The 22,457-nt window shown below is 42.9% G+C and overlaps 1 protein-coding gene and 1 long non-coding RNA gene across 5 annotated transcripts in view; one reads left to right on the top strand and one right to left on the bottom strand.

The window, feature by feature from the left end:
* MACROH2A1 (macroH2A.1 histone) overlaps positions 1-2,294 on the top strand; it is a 42,892-nt gene extending 40,598 nt beyond the window's left edge. For all 4 annotated transcript variants that reach the window (XM_085073567.1, XM_085073565.1, XM_085073566.1 and 1 more), the window contains exon 9: positions 1,567-2,294. In XM_085073567.1, coding sequence (XP_084929693.1) covers positions 1,567-1,732 — 166 coding nt within the window. In that variant the 3' untranslated portion in view covers positions 1,733-2,294. The remainder of the gene's footprint in view (positions 1-1,566) is intronic.
* On the bottom strand, positions 1,539-16,882 carry LOC146431198 (uncharacterized). The gene is made up of 4 exons (XR_014854904.1): positions 16,868-16,882; positions 16,603-16,765; positions 9,985-10,061; positions 1,539-4,089 (listed from the first exon to the last, which is right to left on the bottom strand). It is a non-coding gene; the product is annotated as an uncharacterized LOC146431198 (long non-coding RNA).
* Positions 16,883-22,457: the final 5,575 nt, after the last annotated feature.

Raw genomic sequence — 22,457 nt, 5'->3', positions numbered from 1 at the left:
CTGCCCTGCATGACAGATCAGGAGCAAAACTCCTGAAAGATCTTTTAAGTATATGCCAGGATGCAGCATTCATAAATAACCTGCAAGTACTCAGGTATGGAGGCTGCTGAGTCTGTTTCTTCTCTGAGTAAGCTGACTCCTAAGTAGCTCCTGTGTCAAAACTGCTCTCAATTGATTAACTTCTCACACAGCTGATTATCCCTGTCCACCTCATTTGGCTTTAAAAGAGTACAAGCATTTCTCACCATGCTTTTTCCTTTTTTTTTTCTTCTTCAATACAAGAAAAAATTGGGCATTTTCAGAAAAGAAAATAGTCTGAGCTATTTCATGCTATCATTTTTTAAATACCACAAACATTATCTTCAATACAGTATGTATAATATCACATTACAGGCAGGACTGACAGAATTGCTCTTCTGAGAATGTTTTTTGGTAAGGCAATGTGCAACAAGTGGGCCACAACACAGGCAGTTGTCCTTCACATTTCGTGAGTTGCAGCACAGAGTAAGAGGGAGATTACAGCAGCATTTTACTACCAGTGTGGTTCTTCAGTGAGCAGGTGCTGAGAAATGTTCACCTGTTAGAGCCAGAGGTGAATTTAGCCCAGCTTCTTTAAACTGCTTAGGAAATGCTGAGAAACTCATCCATCTGTGTAATCTGTAGTATTAATAGCACACACTTTTTAATGGGGAGTATTAACTATCAGATATCTGTAAGTGCATGGCAAGGAACCAGGTGATGTTCAACAGGCTCTTTCAAATTCCTTTTGGGGTGCTACTCCCAACAGAGTGGTCATGTCCTGTCACCTTCAGACTGACTGCTGAGTGCACAGTAGGTCTAAGGTCTGGGTGAGTAGCAGTACTTCAGGAGTAACACAGCAACAAAGTTCAGGCCATATTCCCAGCAGCTTCCAGGTGTAATTCCAGGAGTTTGCCATGACCTATAAAATTCACAGTTCAGGTCATAGCTTTGTGCAGACCATTCTATTTGTGCTTGGCCTGTTTTAAGATCAGATCAATCTTTCAGACAGACTGCTAGATGAAAATGTGAAATTTGTAAGAAAGCTTGTCAGGTTATGTCCTGTAAAATCTTGTGCTTAGTTACTAGTAGTGGTAAGACCATTTTGTACTTTGGGTCTTTTCATGTTTCATATTCTATGTCAAGTTCCCTGTCCCTTTTGACTTTGCTTTAACAGTTGCTTTGCTTTCAGTACAGATTTAACTTTACATCTCCAACATACACACTGCTTTCCAGAACACATCAGGCTCTTGGTTTACTTACCTATTAAATTTGAATAATTGACCCCTCAGGTATGATAAGGTTCAACCCATTATTGTGTGTAGATTCTGTATGCATATTTTGAGAATGCTTTTGTTCTGCTTGAGCATTTTAAGTCTTGCCTAAATCAACAAGTTTGTAGCTTCTAATTCAAACTGTAAACAATGGCTTTGCAGCTTTATTTGCTATCAGGTGTCAGAGAAAAGCAGGAGCCTTCCCTGGGGGGTTAAACCATCAAAAGCTGGTTCAGCAAGTCTTGATTTTCTTTTTTTCCCTCTCTCCTTCTAGAAACGGCTTCCCAAAGCAAACAGCTGCTCAGCTGATCCTGAAAGCCATCTCCAGCTATTTTGTGTCAACGATGTCCTCTTCAATCAAGACAGTGTACTTTGTGCTCTTTGACAGTGAGAGTATAGGGATATATGTGCAGGAAATGGCCAAACTAGATGCCAACTAAGCCTAGAAAGCTACAGTACCAGCCCCCTCTTCCCCCCATCTGCATCCCCAAATCCTTAACTCATTGTGAGGCAGAGCATCCCTTATTTTAAATTTTGCTCATCTAGGGGAATAAAGGTGGGGTTTTTGTTGTTTTGTTTTGGAATTTTTGTTTGTTCTGTTTTTCCTCTCTAAACTGTTTTATGTTGGCACTGATAGTTGGCATTACTGCTGTTAATGCACTGTTATACCAGGCATTGTCTGAAGTTAGTGTAATCTAGAAGATTTTATAGTTTTATTTTAATGAAGTATGGATTGAAGCAGGAAGCTGTTAGGAGTATGTAGTCTTTTACTTGTGAAAGAAACAGGCCAACCCTATTTTGTAACTGTGTTGTGGTGCTTTATCAATACATCGAGTGGCGTTCCTTTCATTTTTTAAAAGAACAGATGCTATAAACCTAATTTGTGTTTGTTTATTGTCTTAATGATTCTGGAAGAAAAAAAATACAGAAACCCTGTTGTCCTTAATTATATTTACAATTTTGAAACTGTGTGAATTGATTTAGTAAAATGTTTGAACTGTTGCTCATGGTGCACTTGGATTGATTTTTCCCTTAAGCCTTTATTTTCTAAGTTCTGAGAAGTTAGCTCAGAGAGGGATGAGAGCAGATCAGAACCAGTGTCCTGGAAGCTCATGCTGGGCATCTTCCCTGTGTTGGCTGGATGTGAGTGTGCTCAGTGGCACCCACAGCTGGGGTTTTTCCAGAGAGTGTTCACACTTCCCAATTGTTCCTCCAAATCCTCCTGTTCAGAATCTGCCCTAATTGCCTATTCAGTTTGGGAGGTTGAAGCCTTTTAGATCAAGCAAGGCCTAAGATTTTTTGAACTATTTCCAGTCATCTAATATTGGCCTGTTTGAAGCTACTTTGTGTTTTTTCCAAATATTTATGAGCCCTGTTTGTAGTGGTCGCCTATCCTTTGCACAGCTGAAATCCATACCAACACAGACCTTTATGGAAGCCACTTGGGTTTGTACTTTGAGAAAAAAGAGGTTACACTTCTAAGAGCTATTGCATGTGGATGCTGCTCTGAGGAAGGCAGCTCTTCCTTTGAAGTTTTTTGCTGATTTCTAGGTAGGAGGCATACGTTTTCCATCACTGTTGAAAACTTCATTTGCTTCACATCCGCTCTGGATTGGTCCAGAGCAATTAGCAGACCAAATCTGACTTTTCAATAAGCTCAGGAATACCAAATATTGAAAATGTATAGCTTGAAGTCCTGCAATAGTTTGGGGTGTTTTGTGTAAGAGTCAAGATAGTTGGAGCCTTAAAGCGTAGAGGAGCAACATCACCAACAACAAAAGGGAAAATTTGAAATAAAAAATAAAAATGCTATTCTAAATGTATACCCAAAGTTAAAAGGGGCAAACAGTAAATTAATTTAGTGCCTCAAATCCATAAAGTGTTTGATCATTTGGTGCATTCCTCAAAGACAGCAGCTTAAGGGACAATAAATAAATTGAGGTATAGGAATTCAGCATTTAATTGTGAAGCATCTGCTACTACAGTTGGATTGATCCTTGAGTTAAACTGAACCTGCACTTTCCCCAAATTTCACTAGATGTCACTAAAAGGATTGGAAAATATGAAAAAATTCATAAGCACAGCTGGCTTGGAGTGAAATGGGCCTTGATTTTTTCAGATCAGGAGAGGATTTTTAACACAGGAGAGCACACATCACACAGTGTTCAGATTACAGATGCCTGATCTCTTTGCAGTGTAGAATTTACTACACTGTATTAACTCTCTTTTTTTTTAAAGTCTTAAAATTTTAATGGCAACAGAAGTGTTTATCCACAGGTTTTTTCTAGGTCGTTGAAAGTACAACCTCTAATGGCATTTAATACATCTCTTACACTGTTACACCAGGCTGGGAGGGCCAATTATTGTCTTTCAACTAGAAAATCCTAAAGCAAGCTGTATTGTAATTCAAATGACATGGACTTGGTTTTTCTGGCCCCACATCTCATCTGCTTATTTAGCTGTGTGCTCCGTAAATAGCTCAGCTGATTTCATTGGGATCACCTGTGATGTGCCATGTTATTTGCTGGGATTATGGTCCTTTTGAAAGAAAAGAAACTGGAATAATTTGCAGTGTTGGAGCTGGTCTCATAAGGGGCATCAACTTATTCTCCTTCCATACAAACACCAGAGCATCCTCTTCTCCCGCATCCCAGAGCCATCCATGTTCACCCACATCAGCCCAAGAAATGCTGCTCCAAGGTCCCAAAATCCAGCAGGCTCTGTCAGGAGAGCCAGAGATCCCAGAGCGAGCTTGACCTCGGGCAGCCCAAGTAGATTATGGCACTTATTCAAGAACCTAAAAAGTAACAGATCAGGTTACATTCATAACAAGGAAAACAAGAGGAGAAATTCCTGCTAACATGTGCACTGGGGCCAGGACTAAAATTACTTTGGGAATCTCTGTGGCATTTTGCTTATTGGAGCTAAACATGCAAGCTTGACTCACAAAAAAAAAAAAAAAAAAAAAATCATTCTTTGGGAAGACCACACATGGAAGAATCTCAGATGCCTTTACAGCTTCTTCTCTTACTGGTAAGTCCATTCTGGATTTCACCTGAACACAGCAGTTAAAATAGACATTCTCTAACCTTTTCAGTACTTTCAAAGCTTTATAGCATTTTGTGGCCAATAGCATTTTCAATGCACAGCAGTGGAAATCCGGTAGCTGAGCAAGGATGACCCTGGCAGGAGGTTCAGACATATGGCAGAGACTTTCCCTGTCCTGATCCCTGTTGCAGCCTGGAGACCCCACTGCTCCCTACTTTCAGACAACTCAGCAAAGAATAGGTGGCACTGCATTGCTTCTGTGTGCTTGACTCTGAAATTACAGGTCTGATGCTGCATTTTACCATCAGCATTTAAACTTACAGCATAGCTGAGAGCAAATAATTGTTCTAATTGTTTAATGAATGATGGATTTATTTAAAATATTATCCAATTTTAGGTTTATAACTCAAACCATCTTAACCATAGCATTGCAGAAACACAGTGTGCAGCAGGGTAACAAATGCACCAATGGGACAACATCAGGGCATCTCCAGAGATTTGTCACAAAAAATGCTTCCATGTACAAGGTTTTATCACAATTGGGAAATGCAATTTAAGGGTCCTTTGGGAGCAGTATCAACATAATAAGGATAATACGAAAAAATAAAAAGGTGTTAACAGCTAGGAGAACATGTAATTCTTCAGCCACCGAGTGTACTAAGGAAGAGTCACTGGAATGGCCCTGGTTTTGTAAAATGGGAGGAAGACTGGAACTGGAGTCATAAGGTGTAAACAAAGCACTTAGAAATGCTTTTTGAAGTAAGAAGGGGAATCAGGAGCCTTTCTATTTGTATGAACTCTACAAAAAAACAAGAGTAAAATCAGATTCCTAGAATGGTTTGGGTCAGAGGGAGTTTAAAGATCATCTCATTCCAACTCCCTGCCTTGGGCAAGGACACCTTGCACTAGACCAGGTTGCTCAGAGCCCAGCCCAACCTGGCCTTAAAACACCTCCAGAGGATTCAGAAAGGGCACCCCAAAAGGGAAAATAACCACACAGACAAGACATCAGAACCATATTCAGGCTGAAACAACCCGAGAAGCAAAAGTTTACAGAAAAATAAGGCTCCGATTTTCCAGCATTCATTAGCACCAAGTTTTTGTGAGCTCCCTTCTCCTTGATCCTGGCTAAAATTGGGGTTTCTAGCCTGAGAAACAGCATTGACAGGAGCTGCAGGTGCTGTCTACTCAAAGATGAGGTCTGTAGCCTGTGATAACCAGTCACATACTCTGCTCTGTGCTGGTTTTACAGAGGATGGTAATACCTAAAGTTGTAACAGCAACTCCGAGGGAGCAGCATAATTGATAGGCCTGAAGAGTGCAGGTAAGTAGGAGGATTGTATTTATATCCCTGGCATGAAACCCAAAGGGAACCAGGCTATTGCACACTGGCTAAAGTGCTTGAAAATTGCCACAGATTCCTTTTTGTGTCGAGTTCTTCAGAGATTTAGTTCACCCCTCCATAGAATCCCACTTAATGCCTCTACAACTCATGTTTAACCATTATCACTAGCAACCTGCTCATAAATGCTTCTTCCTTGTTAGATTCCACAACCAGGAATCAAGGGGAGATGATTCTGCTGTTTCCTAATACAAAGGAAGGAGTGACAACGTTTCACAGCACAGCCCATAAAATCCCAACTCTTCCCCACTTTTTCACCAGCCTGGTTAACGGGAGAAATTTGATATTTTTGTACCTTGAAATGACTAACCTTCTTAGGCTTAGGAGAATAAATTAAAGTTGAGCCAAAGTATGTCTCAGCTGCAGCAATGGGCAGATTGATTTGCTTTCCATCTGGGAGATTAAATTCCACTGCCAAAAAAATGGCACCAGCATAATTAGCTGTCAGTCAAGTTGCAAAGAGACAGACTATGTGGGATAATTGAAAGCCCTGCAGCTTCTCATTACATACTACAGTAGCCCTATTTGCAAATTTCCACCTTGAGGAGGTTCTCCCAACATGGTCAGGATTGTACTCATTCCTCCTGGCACATTCTTCTAAAGTGAAACAGGAGTATTGTGCAGGGATGGATTAATTTTAAGTAACTCGCTTAACCTAAGTTGGTTATAATATATTTGTCAACAGCCCCTGACAGCTCCACTAGACTTTAATTGCAAACAAATCCAAACAGCTAGAAGGAAATGGTACATCTTCCACTCTGGTTATGCCCAGGAGACACTTTTACAGGCATAAAAATCACCTCCCTTCTTTTGCCTTTCTTTTTGCTCCATGCACTGTCACTCGTGCAGAAATCCTCCTGTTCAGCGAATTGTAATTCATAATGTACCCATCAGTATGCAATATTACAAACATGTACCTTTCATAAAATAATGAACTCTGTTTTTTCCTCCCCTGCTTCCTGAGGCTCGAGCATGCTTCAGCGATTGCTGAGTGTACAGGAAAGTTTAGAATCACAGAAGAGAATCACAGAATGATTTGGGTTGGAAGGGACCTGAAAGGTCATCTGGTTCCAACCCCCTGCCATGGGTAGGAACACCTTCCACTACCCCAGGTTGCTCCAAGCCCCATCCAACCTGGCCTTGAGAAACAAGTTGCTCTGATGATCAGTCCAAGCCTTACTGAAGGGTGTGGGATAATCTTGGTGATGAGGCAGGAGGCAAAAAGGGTCCTAAGAGTAAAACATGTTACAGCTTCTATCCTAAACCATAGGGAATATGTAAACCACATTTTTCCTCCGATTATAATGGGAGTCAGCACTACCTACACTTTCTTTTAGGGTGAGATGTAATTTCTGTCACTCGTCCCCAATAAACTAAGGAGAATTGGGTCCATCAGACTCACCAGTGCCCCAGATTTAAACGAGGCACAGTAGCCACCAGCTCCAGCTCCATACTCTGGCCATCCTGCCCTCCCCAGGGGAGGAAGCAGCCATGCCCCTGCCTCGCAGCTGGGCATTATCTGATTGCATCTTCCATAATGTGGTTTGTACCAATGTCCCAAGGTGGGAGGGATGGGGGAGGTTTTGTGGGCTTCATCTGCTTTTGGCAGCTTCAAGTTCTCCAGCCCAGGGAAGTTACTGGTTCCCACAGAAGAGGGAGCCAATGTCACACCTCCCACATGGCTCCGAAACCTCCGAGCTAATAAAGCCCGGACTAATACACTAATAACTCTTCTTAAACCAGAGCTTTCATTATAAATGTAATTTATGTTCACCTTTAAGAACACCACAAACCTGAGCCCTCTCACAGGCACAGATTTGCCTCTTGCCTCCCTGCAGCACTTTCTCAACCCTGGGAGCATTTCCAGACCTGCTGAGACTCACTGGTGTGAACTGGGAGCCAAACTGGGAACAGAGCAGGTGGTTCATAAAATGAGTAAAGCCAAAGTAATGAGTTTGCTGCTGTGATGTGGGAGAAGACTGGGCTGGCACAACAGAGCAAGACAGAAACTGCTGAAAATGGTGTGAAACTATTCCTGATTATTCAGGCTCCATCAGAAATATAAACACACCAATCTACTCCTGTGTCTAGAGGGAGCAAGTCAGGATTTAGTACACAGACAGGTCTCACGCTGGCTTATCCTCATGTATGTTAGGAATGGGAAAATTGCCCCTCTTGTCTGTGCACAATGCCCCTTTATGATTTATTAGACAGTCCTCTTTTTTTGCCTCAATTACTCACTTCAAAAGAGGGTGGAAATGGGACATTCCTAGCCCTAATACTAAATGCATGTAGTCAATAAAAAAGAAAAAACACTGAAAAATGTTTAAAGGGAGGGTGCTTAAATTATTGCAGCCCTTGGGAGCATTAATGTATGTGCCAACAAGTTACTGTATGTGGCTTTAACATGCTTATTTATTCTGCTGTGCAATAAAACTCTCTCTTAAATAGTGCCAAAACCTGTTTGCCATGGCAACTCCTCATCACACATGTGTTCCAGTAGTACTTACAAGCACCTTCTTAAAGAGAAATACACAGCAGGATGAATGTCTTGTGACCTTCAGGGCATTTTACAAAGTTTTAAGCACCCAAGTAAATATTACTTTGGACTGAAATATTTATTCCAGGTTTTTGTTTTTTTTTTTTTTTCTTTTTGAGCAACATTAAGCAGTGAAGCAAAGCTTGTTCCTCGCTCACTTCTCTCCAAGTGGAGCTCTAATGACTTGGACAAATCACAGAGCTGGTTTTTACCTGGCAGGGCTCAGGTGCTGCCAGTTGGCTGGGGAAGCATGGTGGGGATCAGCTGGTGTTCTATAGTTTCAAGTGCACTGCAGCTGTTCCTGGTGTAATTAGTCATCCTTTGTACTGGCACAAGAAAATAGATGTTTTACCTTCTCCCAGCCACACTGAATGTTTGCTCAGTGCAACCACTGGCTTGAATCCAAGCATGCACATGCCCATAATAACACCACTAACACTGGTGTTACACTTCCAGTCCTGCAAGTGCCCAGGAAAGGGTTCAATCCTGCATTTTTACCACTGCTTAATTTATTGCTGTACCTTAACAAAATTGGCAATTCCAGCTCATTTCCCACATCTAGGAAATGGTGATGCACTGGGACTGGGAGATGCATCCCTGGGCAACTGCAGGAAACTGCATGGAGCTGGTCTGGGTTATCCTGCTAATCCATCCTCCCACTACAGGACTGCAGTGTGGGAATCCTGTAGGAAACCAGGTTCCTTAGAGTGCTGCCCTGTTTGCTGTCCAACCATCATGTCTCAGTTGGAGACAGCACTAAACAGAGGAGGTTCCTCAGCCTTTCCAGATACAAATTCCCAGTGACTCAACAAGCAAAACCTGATTGATTATTGATTGTGGCCTTTTTTTACTATCATTGGGTGTTTGTCCGGTTGTGGACAAGCTGGACCAGTGGAAGAAGCAGCCAGGCAGGTTCTACCCAGGGAGTGGAGCTGCCCCAGGAAGGCTTAATTGCCAGAAGTTATCCTATCTGCCCTTCTCTCCTGCCTTCCTTCTCACCTGCTTCCCTTTGTGGGGTTACCTCTCCATTCCTTCCCTTTTCATTCCAAAGAACATTATTTAATTCTTCCCAAACTCATCTCAGGTCTGTTCAGGATGATGAAACACCTTTACTCCCCAGGTCTGGAGAGGGCAGGGCTGGTTCTGCAGCTCAGGTGGCTGAGCCCATTAGAAATGGCTGTGGAGCCCTCTGAGAAGCCACTCACCAACAGCAACAAGGACCCTGAATAACAGCACATCCTCAAAAGCTCCCACATCCCCCAAGAAGGACTCCCAGTGCCCTCCATCCTGGAGGTAATGCCCAGGTGTGAGTTCATGCTTCAGGCATCCCTGAGGGCATGTGCACCTCACTGAATTCTGCTAATAAGATTGCCACGGGGAGAAATGAGATATATTCTAGTCCTCTGGCATCATATAGAGCCACAGAATCTTTTAGGTTTGAAAAAAGTGTCAGATGATGAAGTCCAACCATTAACCCAACACTGCCAAGCCCACCTCTAAGTACCATTACTTTTTGCACAATGAAGCTCAGTTTAATCTTTACAGAAAAATCTGTGAGCATTATCAGCCTCTCCTGGGCCATGCACTTTCCTCAGAGTTGACAAACCTCTCCCACCCTATTGCCCACCTAAACCCCTGTCCCAGGCCCTGCTGCAGACTGTGGTGGGAAAGGGCTGATCCCAGTACAGCACAGGGAACATTACCAGATATGGCTGCAGAGACATTCCTGCTTGTAGCCAGCTCCAGGGAAATGCTCTCTCCAGCACCCAGGAAAGAAATCCTAGAAAGCACCAGGAAATAGTTGTTTTAGAAATAAATAGGTGCATACAAAGCAAGAAAAGAAAACAGTGTATTCTTAATGCTCCATTATTTATGGTGCTCAGGAAGGGATTTTCTGTTTCGCTGGAGCATGTAACAGGCTTAAATTAGAATCCCTATCAGAATATAACTTTGTAATTATGCAGATAACATATTGTTCTTGTGATGACAACGTCAATGCTCACGAGCTGCATTGCTTACACGTCTCTGTAAATAGCAGAGATGTCTCTCAGATTGCACTTCCGTAAAGACCACAAGTGTGTCACCTTGACAAACCACAAATCATTTAAGACTCCAGGCATTTAATAGTGTTGCCATGTTGGTTTTAGTGGGGCTTTCAGCTACTGGCTCCTGGCAGGATTCCTGAAGCAGTTGTGCCAGGGAGAAAGCTGATTTCCCAGCCCTATATTAATTACCCATTTCAGCACCAACTCAGGTGCATCTTTTGATGCCTGTAGAGAGCCAGCCATCCTGAGGGCTGTTTTCAAATGCCTCAGTTTTACTCTTTATCTCCCAAAACAACAATACCACACCTAGAAAGACATAGAATCCTAGAATGGTTTGGGTTAGAAGGGACCTTGAAGCTTATCCAGTTCCACCCTAGTGGCAGTGGATACCTTCCACTATTCCAGGCTGCTCCAAGCCCCATCTAACCTGGCCTTGGACACTGACAGGGATCCGGGAGCAGCCACAGCCTCTCTGGGCATTCTGTGCCAGGGCCTCCCCACTCTCCTGCTGAGGAAATGCCCTTTTTTTCTCCTTTATTTTCTCAGTGACTAACACAGAATATAAACACAGCACTTGCACGCCTGCAGCTGTGACAGGACATAACTCAAAAATTCCAAGTGTACAGAAATAAAGTCTAACAGCTCTGTACAGTAAGTGATTCCTTCTGGTAAACTGTGACCCACTTCTATGCTATCACAGCAAACATGTTTTACTGCTCTGGCAGTGGGATCGATCCCTTCCACAGTAAGTGTTTAAACAGATACATGCTTTGCTGGAGAACTGTTTTTGGATCAACTCCATGGGAATTCAAATTTGTGCTGAAATGTCTAATTATGAACACTTCTGTCATGCCTTACAGCTTCCTAAATCCCAACTGGAAAATGTCTTTATTTTATACTGGTGTCATCAGTTTAGATGAACATATAAAGTTCTATTTATTGAGCTGCAATTTTGCAGTGCATTTGCAAAATTCAGAAAATATGTTAATGTGTGATTCCTCCTAAAAGCAGGCACTGAAAACACACACACTGATCTACTTGTGCATGTGTTTATAATTATTTCTGTACATTACTGTGTCCAAAGAGCTGTTAGAAAAAAATTCCAGGCTAGTGTGGATGTGTTTAGTTTTACCCCAATGTCCATAAATGCATAAGAAATCTCTGCTGCCTAGAGACTTCTGAACATCTAGTTCTAGCTGGAATCAAATATCAGGAGTGATACCTATTACTGAATCCCCCTCGCCTATCCCATTATAACTTGGAGGCATCACAATATTTTGTGTCATTACATAGTGCTGGAGGCATGAAAATTCTCCAGGCTGATTAGCATCTTAGAATTTCTCACACTCAAGCACCTAATCCATTGGAAAGTACTGTTAGGTCTCAGCTGATCATTCATTTGTCTCATTGAAACACTATGACTCCATTTTAAGAGCTTTTTTATAGACTCGTATAAAGGAGAAAGTGAACTTTTTAACATGTTTGCACTTCACTAAGTCAATACACATAAAAAGAAGTACAACTGGGGTTCCTACATGGATATACAGCCCAGAAGTGCTAAGCTGGTAAAGAGATACAGCTACTAGCTAGGCAAGAGATTAACTTTATTTATTTCCTTTTCTTCACTTTGCCAACTTCTCCCCAGAGATGCGAGGGACATCCAGAAATGTGACAGTAGGATGAGTCAGATCCCAGACTCCCCAGAGAGATGTTTTACCCAGCACATTCGGATGTGATTTTTTTTTTCCCCTAAATTATTTTCTTGGAATAGTCTGTGTTACTCTGTGAGTTGTTTTGCTGTTGCTTTTCTGTCCTTTGAATGCCAAATCCAAAAGCAGATCAGGATTGCCAGAGCACTGTCATTCCTTTCTCAATAGAACCTTAATGCAGCTTAACACACATATCCTCTGTCCCAACAAGTTTTTCTCAGAGCACTTTGCTCAGTTACCTGATGGGACAGTCACAGAACAGGGGTGAGGATTAAGGGTCTATTCTCCTCTATGAAGGTCTGGTGCATTTTTCCATCCTGCTGCCTAAATATCAAACAATAGTTTATAAAGCATGGTGAGGTGTTTGACCATCCCAATTTACCGAGAGCATCTCCTTCTCCCCCAGCATCCCTGGTCGTTGCCCAGACCAATGCAAAGATCTGAGTCATGCAAGAGAGAAGAAAATCAAGTTCTCTGCAAAGGTAGTGCTGGAGGCACTTTCCCCCCCTCTCTGATGCCTGTGAAGTGGCAAGAGAAAAACTTAGAGGAAGCAAGACAAAGAATCTCAGCAGCTGCAAGATGCAGCAAACAAAAGGGACATGTTTTTTAAATAGAAACCATCAGTACCAACACAGTTGTCTGTTGCATTTTGCCCAAGTGAGTTTTTATTAAGCTCTGTAAAAGCTTCCAAATCTGAAACTTTAAAAACATTTTTTTCTGCTTAACATGAAATTTAAAGTGGCAAGCTTTATTGAAAACTAATGTTAAAGCAAGAACATTGCCAAGAGAATCACTGAGATGAGTAATGTTATCAATTATCATTTAAACATCTACATCTTCAGCAGTCATCCAAAACCTGTCAGAAGGGGGACAAACAGGATCTCCCAGCCAGATGGCTGATGAAACAGCACCAGCCAGCCTTTTCCATGGACAACTGCCTCCTTCACAGTCCAACTTCCAAAATGTTCTCATCTCTGACAAAGTTTAAAGAAAAATGTTTGATCCAAAAGTAATGACATTGGTGTAGTACCATTGATTGCTCAGCCTGCAAGAGCCTGAGTGGCGCTTGGAAAGCGCCAGAGGAAAGTAGGAAAAAAGAAGAAACTTAGCAAAGAGATTCAGAAAGTCCAGTTATATTGAGAAAAGAAGAACCCTTGCATCAGTAACACAATCAAAGGAAAAGTTGCAAGTTGTCTTGGATGGTGTTTCTGTTAAAGCCTTCCCAGTATGGGGTGGTTTTTTGCTTTCTTGAAAAGTACACACGTTAGCCCAAACCCTCTGAAGGGTGGTGAAAGCCACAGAATCCCCAGCCATTGCCAAGCATCATCTTTCCTAAAAATACTGTTCTAGGCTGTCATTTGACCAAAAAGTTGAGAACATTTAAACCAGAGCGAACCACAGGCTAGAGACAATGCTTATTAGAAACAGCCTCAAATTATATGTATCGCTTGATACTGTGATCCTAAAGTTATATAACAATAATTCTTCTTGGAAGATAATCTTCCTGGAAACAAGGGCAGAAATTTATGCTGCCTTCTCCTTTCTGACACTACATTGAGAAATACCCTGGAAATTCGTGGTTTATTACCATGAAATGAAAGTTTAAGGGAGGAGATCTCTCAGGGCGAGCAGACCTGTAGCTGCTGGATCAAGATAAACACACAGAGAAAAAGTGTTCATTACTAAGTATAACATCTGAGAGAACCCAACTGCTTTGCCCTGCTCCACAGGTTTAATGCAAGTAACTTACTGTAATAGCCATAACCGTATAAGAGAGTAACTGCTGCTTAAAATAACCCAGAGAATCAGGCATTCATACTTCGATAAATCTGGAGCTTCATGATGGCAGCATTTCCATTTATAAAGCAGGGATATAAACCAACTGGGACCCACCAACCCTGCTGCTGTGCTCTGCCAACAGCAGGCAAGATTTCCGGTCCCAGACCAATTTGCTGTGGAGGATTAGGGATGAGCAGGGCTGGGCTACAGGAGCTGCATGACAAACATAGTGAGAGCAACCCTAACACAGCCCCCAGTGCCCCCAGAGTGGTTTCAAGCACACCAATATCAGCTGTCAGATATAAAACGGGGTTGAGAGCACTGGCATGCAGAGTATTTTCTCCAAGTCTACACCAAGCTAAGGTCTTGCAGGAAAATCTTGATTTATGTCTCTATATAGGGCATAATTGACCTCATAACCCAGGAATTAAGGGAATCTTAAAATAATTGCAAGCTTCTTATATAACTAGGGAATTGGTTTTTCATTCAGCCCCCCAAAAAAAATTTTCACTCTTCTGCATGATCCACAGACCCTTCCCAACAGCCAGCTAATTAACTTTTGATCCCAAAAGGATGTGAAGAAACAAAAGGACATCAAGATCTTTGGGTGCATGAATGCAGGACAGCAAGCCATAGGCAAGCAGTGTTTGAGTGTTTCTACTGTTCCCCCGACTCCCAAAATTCTCTGAAAGACCTGGTGGAGCTCATGTTATGATGGGCAACTTGACAACAATCTGAAATATGTCCTACCCAAAATACAGTCTGTGACACAAGTGGTCTAGGCAGCAAATACAATGTTTGCCCATGTGTTACAATTCTATGAACATATGGAATAGTATAAAATGAGATTTTGAAATGCTTTAGAGTTTAGCTTCATTACCTCACTCAGTGCCTCGTTAACTAGGTCTTATTTTAATCAGTCAATGACCCTAATTGAGCAGAGTTGTCTTCCAGGGGATGGTGGGAACGACATCACTACCACATCACATTTATTCAAGGAGCAGCATTCCTGGAGTGCTTGTCATTCTAAAAGGCTTTGTTTCAGAAACCATGGGCTGTATAATTTTATCCAGCCCTGGTGAGTATTGGAGGTCCATTTCATCACACTTCTCACAACAGCAGGATTGTTGGAGATCCAAGTTTCTAAGCAAGATCACCATGACTGCTCCCATCCCACCAAAAGGTGGGAAGAGAATGTCATCCCAAAGACAACTTCTGGGGCAAAGTACTCAGACCTTTCAGTATTGGCACAGTTGATCAAAAGATCTCCAATTTCCATTAGCTCTAAGAGGTAAATTTTTCAATCAGCTCCTTTTTTTTTTTAAACTTCTTTATTAAGACAACCTATTTCCTTTTAATTAAGAAGCCAGTGCCCTTCTGAGAGATAAACAAAAGGGAGGGAGACCCACAGCCAAGTGAACAGGATCCACTCTCTGATATGCAGCTTGTGCATGGTTAATGGATGTTGGGCATTAATATTTCTTACCCTTTTGTCTGTGTTCACTGTAATAGAAACCCCTGTCTAGACTGAGTGGCTACTACAAGTAATCCCAGTAATATCCAATAAAATCACTCTGAAATGTGATAGCTATAGTTATCAAGGAGCACCAGGATTAACTTGATTGATTGAACAATGGACTTCTGGTTTTTAACATGATCTATATGTGTCCCAAAAAAAATTCAAAAATATACATAAGGTTGTAAAACCTTCAATGCTGGGCAACTTATCATGGTCTGTAAGAGTACTGACACACCCTGAAAGGAGAGGGATTAGAGCTGCTCCAAAGTTAAAGGATAAATGGCAATGGTCATAAAGAAATACTTTCACTTAACCAACTTTTGCAAGGACAGGACACATCACCCTCTCACTGATAGCCAGCAAACAAAACCATAGATAGTCAACTCAATCTTTCCTTAAAAGTTCTCTGCTGAAAATGCTGCAAAAGTCTTCATTCATTAACTAAGTCTAACCATGAGAGCCACTTGCTTTCCCCTGAGTGGCCTCTGAAGTGTTTCAATAAATATGTATTTCCTTGAACAAAGAAATTTGGAAGAATTAGGTTCTTCCAAAAGGTATGGGATCACATGGAATGCATTTACTGAATTTAAATAAGTAGCAAAATGTCTAGGCCCAGGTATAGAGCATCATCCACTGCTATTATGAGTCCATAATGGTTTTCTTGCTGACCTAGGTCTGCAGATGTGCACCCAGCACCTTTGCTTTGAGCTTAGTCTGTGTGGGCATGTCTGATCTTCCTGAAGACTGAATTGTATCAGTGGATAATTAGTTAGTCAGGGGTACCTGGAACCAGAACTCCTGCACTCATTTCCAGCTCTGCTCATAGTCCTCTTTTTGAATTTGTTCAAAACCTAGAGTTCTTTGCATGGGCTGGTATGAGTCTGGAAATGAGAAGAAACACTCCTGTCTAGTACAAAAGAGAGAACGTTCATTCAATAACTAAATGCACGCTTAAGTTGAAGACTAATTACTTCTCAAACTAGAAAAGTATCAACCTTTAGGGAAGTTACTCAATAAATCAGTTAAATGCAAGGAATCACACCCCAAAGAATCACATTTTCTTTCTAGAGCTCATAATTAGTTCCCAGTAAACTGAAAGGGAACTATCTTGAGTTTATAGCAGTACCCACCTACAGAAAGGAGACCAAGAGATTTAGTAGAGGCACAGTCTCTTTAGGAGTATGTTTTGAATGACCTGGCAGCAAGATGGGGTTTTCTGCTCATTTACCAATAAACAACATGTCTGCAAAGGAATAGAAAACTACTAACCTTAACAAGTTCTTCTGATGTTCAGGTTATTTCTGCCCCAGTTGTGCAATGACACAAAACATTCAGGCACTGTCTCACACTGCAGCAAAAGGGGAAGCTTCCTTCCCAAGCACCTCTGCCTTCCCTTTTATAATGCACCTGTGGATCACATTTCCATTGGTTCCTGCATTAATATGGCAGAACAGGTGGCTCAGGTTTGTTTGAAAAAACAATTAAAGGAGCTCTCCCTACACTGCCAATTGTTAAGTAGCTCAGCCTTACTCACCTGGGACTGGTCTGCTGCAACAGACTGCTTGTTCCCTTTGTTCCTGCAAGTAATCCGATTTGAGCAGGGCAGGGAAGGAAAGGGAATTCCAACCAAAAATCCTTCATTCACTATTTATTTTTGTTTTTCTGGTAGAAACATTCTTGTTGCTGCAAGCTTGGGCTGTACCCACTGCCCAATTTGGCTCAAATGCCAACCAAATCCAACATTTAAAATGAGCAAGAGGTGAATACTTTCAGTCACTTCCCATCCACCAGCCACTATGGAGCTCTGACAGCTTCCTAGAGGAGGATATGGTCCATGTCTAGCACAACATGGTTAAAGAGCTCCCTTTGCTGACCTGACATTGAACCTTTCCCTGAGCTGTTCTCAGTGCAGGAAAATATTTATTTTATTACAGCCCTGCAGAACTCATCCCAGTCCAGGCACTCAGATTAAGACCAAATGTGTTGAGCTTGCATTAGGTGAAGTTATGAGATCTGTATTTGGGATTTTATCTAACTTTTTTGTAGATGCTGGTGATGCTGAAAGGGCACAAAGTAAAAGAGCTGCAATAATAACAGTGCTCATGGCAGCGTGCAGATTCTGCTGGGGAATTCATAAAGGGGATAGCCCTATCCTGTGTCAAATGTTGTTTTCAAAGGATTATGTAACACAAGTCTCCCTGAATCCTAAGAAATTCCTTTTACAAGGAAATTCACCAGGCTCTTCTGGCTGGCTGAGCAGCACCAACCCTTCGAGTGTCAGCTTACGTCAGCTCCCTGCACATCACAACATCTCCAGACCTGGCTTAGCAACACCACCAACCACCCCAATGCCAGGAGGGGGATGGAGGAGGGAACATCTCCCCAGCCCAAATGGGAAGGTGTCGAGGTGGGGAGAGTTCATAGTGCACAGTCTCTAGGCATGACCCAAATCTGATCCTGGGAACCCTGCAATGTGAGAGAAGGAACCATCTGACCTGCATTGAGACCTACCTCGGTGTGCATGCAGACACCAATGAGCCACACTCATTTATTTCTGATTTTCACTGCACTAATAGCTATTTCAATAACAGGGAGAGAACTGAAATCTCCAGGGGTTAGACATTGATGAAACCATTAAGGAGTTTTCTCACTGAAATTTCTAAGTAATCCATGTTCTCATAGTAAGAACAAAATCCCTGTTTAAAATATAGTTGCAAATATCCTGTTTCTTTTTATTGCTGAGTTGATACATCAGACCTGGGATATGAGATATATGATATTTCCATTACAACCACAATTGCTCCTTGGGACCTATATGGTGTCACTGTGTATTACCAGACTTCAAGAGTGATCCTGAATACAAGGATTTTATTTACTGAAATATCACATGTACCAGTTCCTGATCCATCTATTGTAATACTAAGAAAATGAAAACCAACAAGAAATAAATGCTAATTCCAACATTTTAAAGCCCAAGTGAAAATTTCCAACTTTAGAAAACATGGTGGGGAAAAAGAGAGGGAGGGAAAAAGTGTGAAATCATAAGTTCTTTTATCTGATCACAAGAGAAATGCCAAATGAATAGCATGAGGGTTTATTAGTGTCTCTGGGCTTGTTTCTCAGCCTGCGTGAAAGGAGTCTTTATAAAGGAGGCTTTATTCGAAGACACCCCCCAGTTCTCACACAATTTTCCAGAAGTGTAACAATAGATCACTAATACAGAAACTGAGATCTGCCCCAGCACTATCTGTCCATCTATTTGAAAGTAGCTTGAGAGGCGAGGAAGGGTGGAGAGGTGCAGATGTTATCAATTAGCCAAAGAAGTTAACAAAACAACTTCAAACCGCAACAGTTGTTCCAGCTGAGAAGGCTGAGGTTTGAAGTGGGTATTGAGCTGTTGCTGTGTGCTCACTCCTTTTGTATGTGCTGATAGGAAACCAGGCAGACCACAGCTGTGAAATCCCAGCTTTGGGAACCAGATCCTCACTTTCAAATCCGAGGGGCAGCAGATGAGGTTTGTATTGCAAAGGATGCACAGTCCTGAGGTAAAATCACAGCTGAAACACAACAGGGCTTGTAAAATGGTTATTGATGAACAAAGTGAGAGTTAGAGAAAAGTAAACCCACTTGTGTCGTGGCAAAACCAGCAGTGACATGAAGGTTATGTGAATTGCTATTAAAAAAGAATTCCTTCAAACCATGACAGTAGGCAAATGTGTGGGAAAAGATGACCAAGTCTAGAAATAAGGACGAAATGTGCTTGTTCTATGCCCTGAAATGCCACCACCTGAGAGAGTAGAGTACACAGGTTTTTGCAAACACTTTTTCATCTTTAGACCATGCTGAACCCTCAGCACCATCCACTGATCACCTGCTTGGACAGCCCAACTCTGGCAGAAGGAGAATCAGGGATTTGTATTCCTTACTGACAAGGAAATAGATATCCAAAGCACGGGTGGAGCCTGAAAACCTTCTATCCCTAGTGCAGGACTCCTACCTGTGTCTCTCTATGACTTATTTAGTGCAGCTGATGACCATCCCAGTAGGCCCATTACCTCCAAGCACAGCTAGCACTGAAATCCAGGCTGCAGATGCTCCCAGGTGCACAGAAGCGACCACACTGACAGCAACCAAAGGCTCTGCAGGTTCCAGAGCTGCCTGAGGACACTGCATGATAGAAGGGCAGCATTTAAAGCCTGTAGGTACAGGCAGTGGTGTTTTCTGTGGAGCCTCCATGGGCTAAGCAGAAGCTGCTCATCACCTCTGTGGGTAATATTTATCCAGACTGCATTTCTGACCTACTTCTGCAAAAGTGAAAGCAGAGTCTAACAAACAAGTAAGCTCAAGAGAAATAGAGCTTGCCTGCAAAATCATGATGTCTTGATTGTGACCAGCCTCCTGGAGATGTCCTTGGCCCAAAATCTTGGGTGAGAGACAAACACATGGCAGTGTTCACCCAACAAGGCTCCTTGGTGACAAGACCACGATGCAGAGCAGACCAGGGAGACAGAATGGCTTACAGGGTTGGAAGCAACAGGAGGCCAAAGCAACCAAGGGCAGCTGAGTAATTGATCTTACAACAGTTAATTAAAATATCTGTGTGATTCAGAAGAGTGCAGCCAGAGGTTTATAAGCCAGCATGCTGTGGAGGGCGTATGCTGGCATGGTTTAAAAGAAACAACAGCAAGAAATACAACATTCTCTGATCCTGAAGTGACAAGAGAGAAACAATAAAAAGTTGCTGTACCTGCAGTGTGTCAGTGAGCTCTACAAATGGGAGTGAAATGCTGTTTCATTGCCTTGGAGCACTGAGCCATCCCTTTGTTTCCATGAGTCCTGCATGCCATGGCCACTAGCCCAGAGCTGCAGCCATCCCTGGGGCGTCACTGGGGCTGCCTCTGCCTTGTCTGAGCTAAACTGAGCTCACTGGCAAGTGGTTGCCCCAGCAGACAGGCAGTATGAATGAGGTCTGAGTCATGCAGCCATGGCATCTGGAGCTCCAGTCCTTGCAGAAGAAAGGGCTGAGAGAGGCCTCCTGGGTCACCCAGCCTTGTCTCCTGCTATCACAGGCACCACGCTGTATAATCCCCTTCATAAACAGCAGCAGCTGTGGGAGAAAAGCCTGGAATGGCTAAGGATGCTGAAAGTGAGGTGTTACAGGGTCCTCAGTCAGGGGGATTGGGAGTATGCTAGGAATGTAGCTTTGTGCTGTTTGGAAGAGCAACATAATATTCTATTAACAAAGCTGAAAAGTCATACATCCAGGGAAACACCCAAGACCTTAATTATGCCAGAGAGGCATCAGGGTAATGCAGTACTTACTTTCTACTTCTGGCCTTGAGTTCAGAGAATTATTTTCCTCTGTTTCAACATTTGGTTGTGCACAACATGCCAGCAGGAGAGAAAAAAAAAATTGGTTTCCATTCCTGCAAGTACCGTGTCTGGTTTAAATCATGAAAGAAGGAGACTTCTAATGAGGCTGATTCATATAATGATGTATTTTACAAGCTATTCTTAGCAGATTCACTGCAATATGTCATTCTTTATGTACCATGAGAGATATATGAGCACACGAGCTTACAAAGGGTGGGGAAGTCTCTGAATAACTGGCCAGTTTTGCACCTCATGTGCTGGGGAAGGGGAAGTTCACATAGACTATTGCTTCCAAACCCTCCAGACCTCAGGTCAGCTGTGAACTCCACTCCAATAAATCCCAACATTACAAGACTCGTGTCTTAAAACTTATTTCCAAGGAAGTGTCTCATTTTATTGCAACACGAATAAGAGACTCTAAGGTAATATTTACTTTGGTTTACATTTCATAAAAAAAGAAGACTGTAATTTCATGGAGGCTCTAACAGAAATTCCTCTTTCCATCCAAGCGGAAGAAATCATGTTCAGGACCTTTCCCCGAGGGCTCAAGGAAAGCACATCAACATGGCAACTCCCACTTTGCTTTATTTGTGAGTTACCCTTGCAGGAGGATGAGGCTGGAATTGAGACAAGCTATAAGTGCACCAACAGGCCAAAGCCTGTGACATTGAGGGGTAGGCAAAGATGCTGAGAGGATAATCCCAAAGATGCAGCTCCTCAGCTGATGAAAATCAGAAGAGCCAGATAATGGCTGAGAGTCTCGCCTAGACAGAAGGTAATTGCAGAGGCTGTGGTTACTCCAGCTCTGCCTGTCACCCCTGCCACTGCTGAATTTCCCAGCACTGTGTTTAAGATGCTGGAGGAGGGGCCGAGGCCCTTTGAATGAACTGAAAGGATGAGCAGGAGGCCTGTCCAGACCAGCAGTGGAAAGAGAAAAGCCATGTGCACTGGGAAGCAGAGCTGCAGCCTTTTCCAGCCGCAGGAGCCACTGGAGCACGGGTGTCTCTGGGAACTCTCTGCACTGAGCCCGACAGAGCTGGCCAGGGGGCAGAGGGTCACTGCCATGGACATGCCCAGCTCTGCCCCACAGCACCCAAGGACCCTCGGACAGGTGAGTGGCTGCTGGCCTGGCTCCCCAGCTCTCGGGGGGCTCCTGGCAAGCCCTGTGGCTGCTGCTCCAAGGGGATCCTGCTCCAGCCCTTCTCTCAGCACCGATGGAGCAACCTGAGCTCTGGCAGGCAGAGCTGGCTGCGTCCCCAGGCTGGGCTGCCAACGGACCTCCTCTTTCTGGCCCAAGGGGCCACCAGAGAGTGATCCATGCTGCTGCCAACTCCGTCTGCCTGGGAACAAGGGACCCGGTGTGGAGCCCAAGCCTGGATCATAACTGTTCTCTGCTGCTCGCCTGCAGACCAGCCCTCCTGGATTTCTTGCCCTCACTTACTAATTTTCTTGATTTTTTGTGGCCTCATCGATGACTTAGTCATAACACCAGAGTCAGCCACCAGCTGCTGCCTATTCCCACGGTATAACCTGCCCCTTCACTGTCTTTCCTTAAATGTAATACGTGGTGCATTTGTGTCTGGTACTTTCTCTTGTTTCTGCAATTGAAATTTTATCCGTTCATGGAGTGCCCGAAATTCTGCAGAGACACTTGGCCTGAATACTCATTTCATTGCTGAAAGCCAATACTGCTTTAACAGATGCAGTAAAATTGTGAGAATCTAAAGTTCATTCTCTGCTTTAACTGCCCC

This window comes from Lichenostomus cassidix, chromosome 13 (assembly GCF_008360975.1).
Source record: "Lichenostomus cassidix isolate B80296 chromosome 13, HeHo_3.0, whole genome shotgun sequence".
Taxonomy (NCBI): domain Eukaryota; kingdom Metazoa; phylum Chordata; class Aves; order Passeriformes; family Meliphagidae; genus Lichenostomus; species Lichenostomus cassidix.
This window is presented reverse-complemented; position numbering and strand designations above follow the sequence as displayed.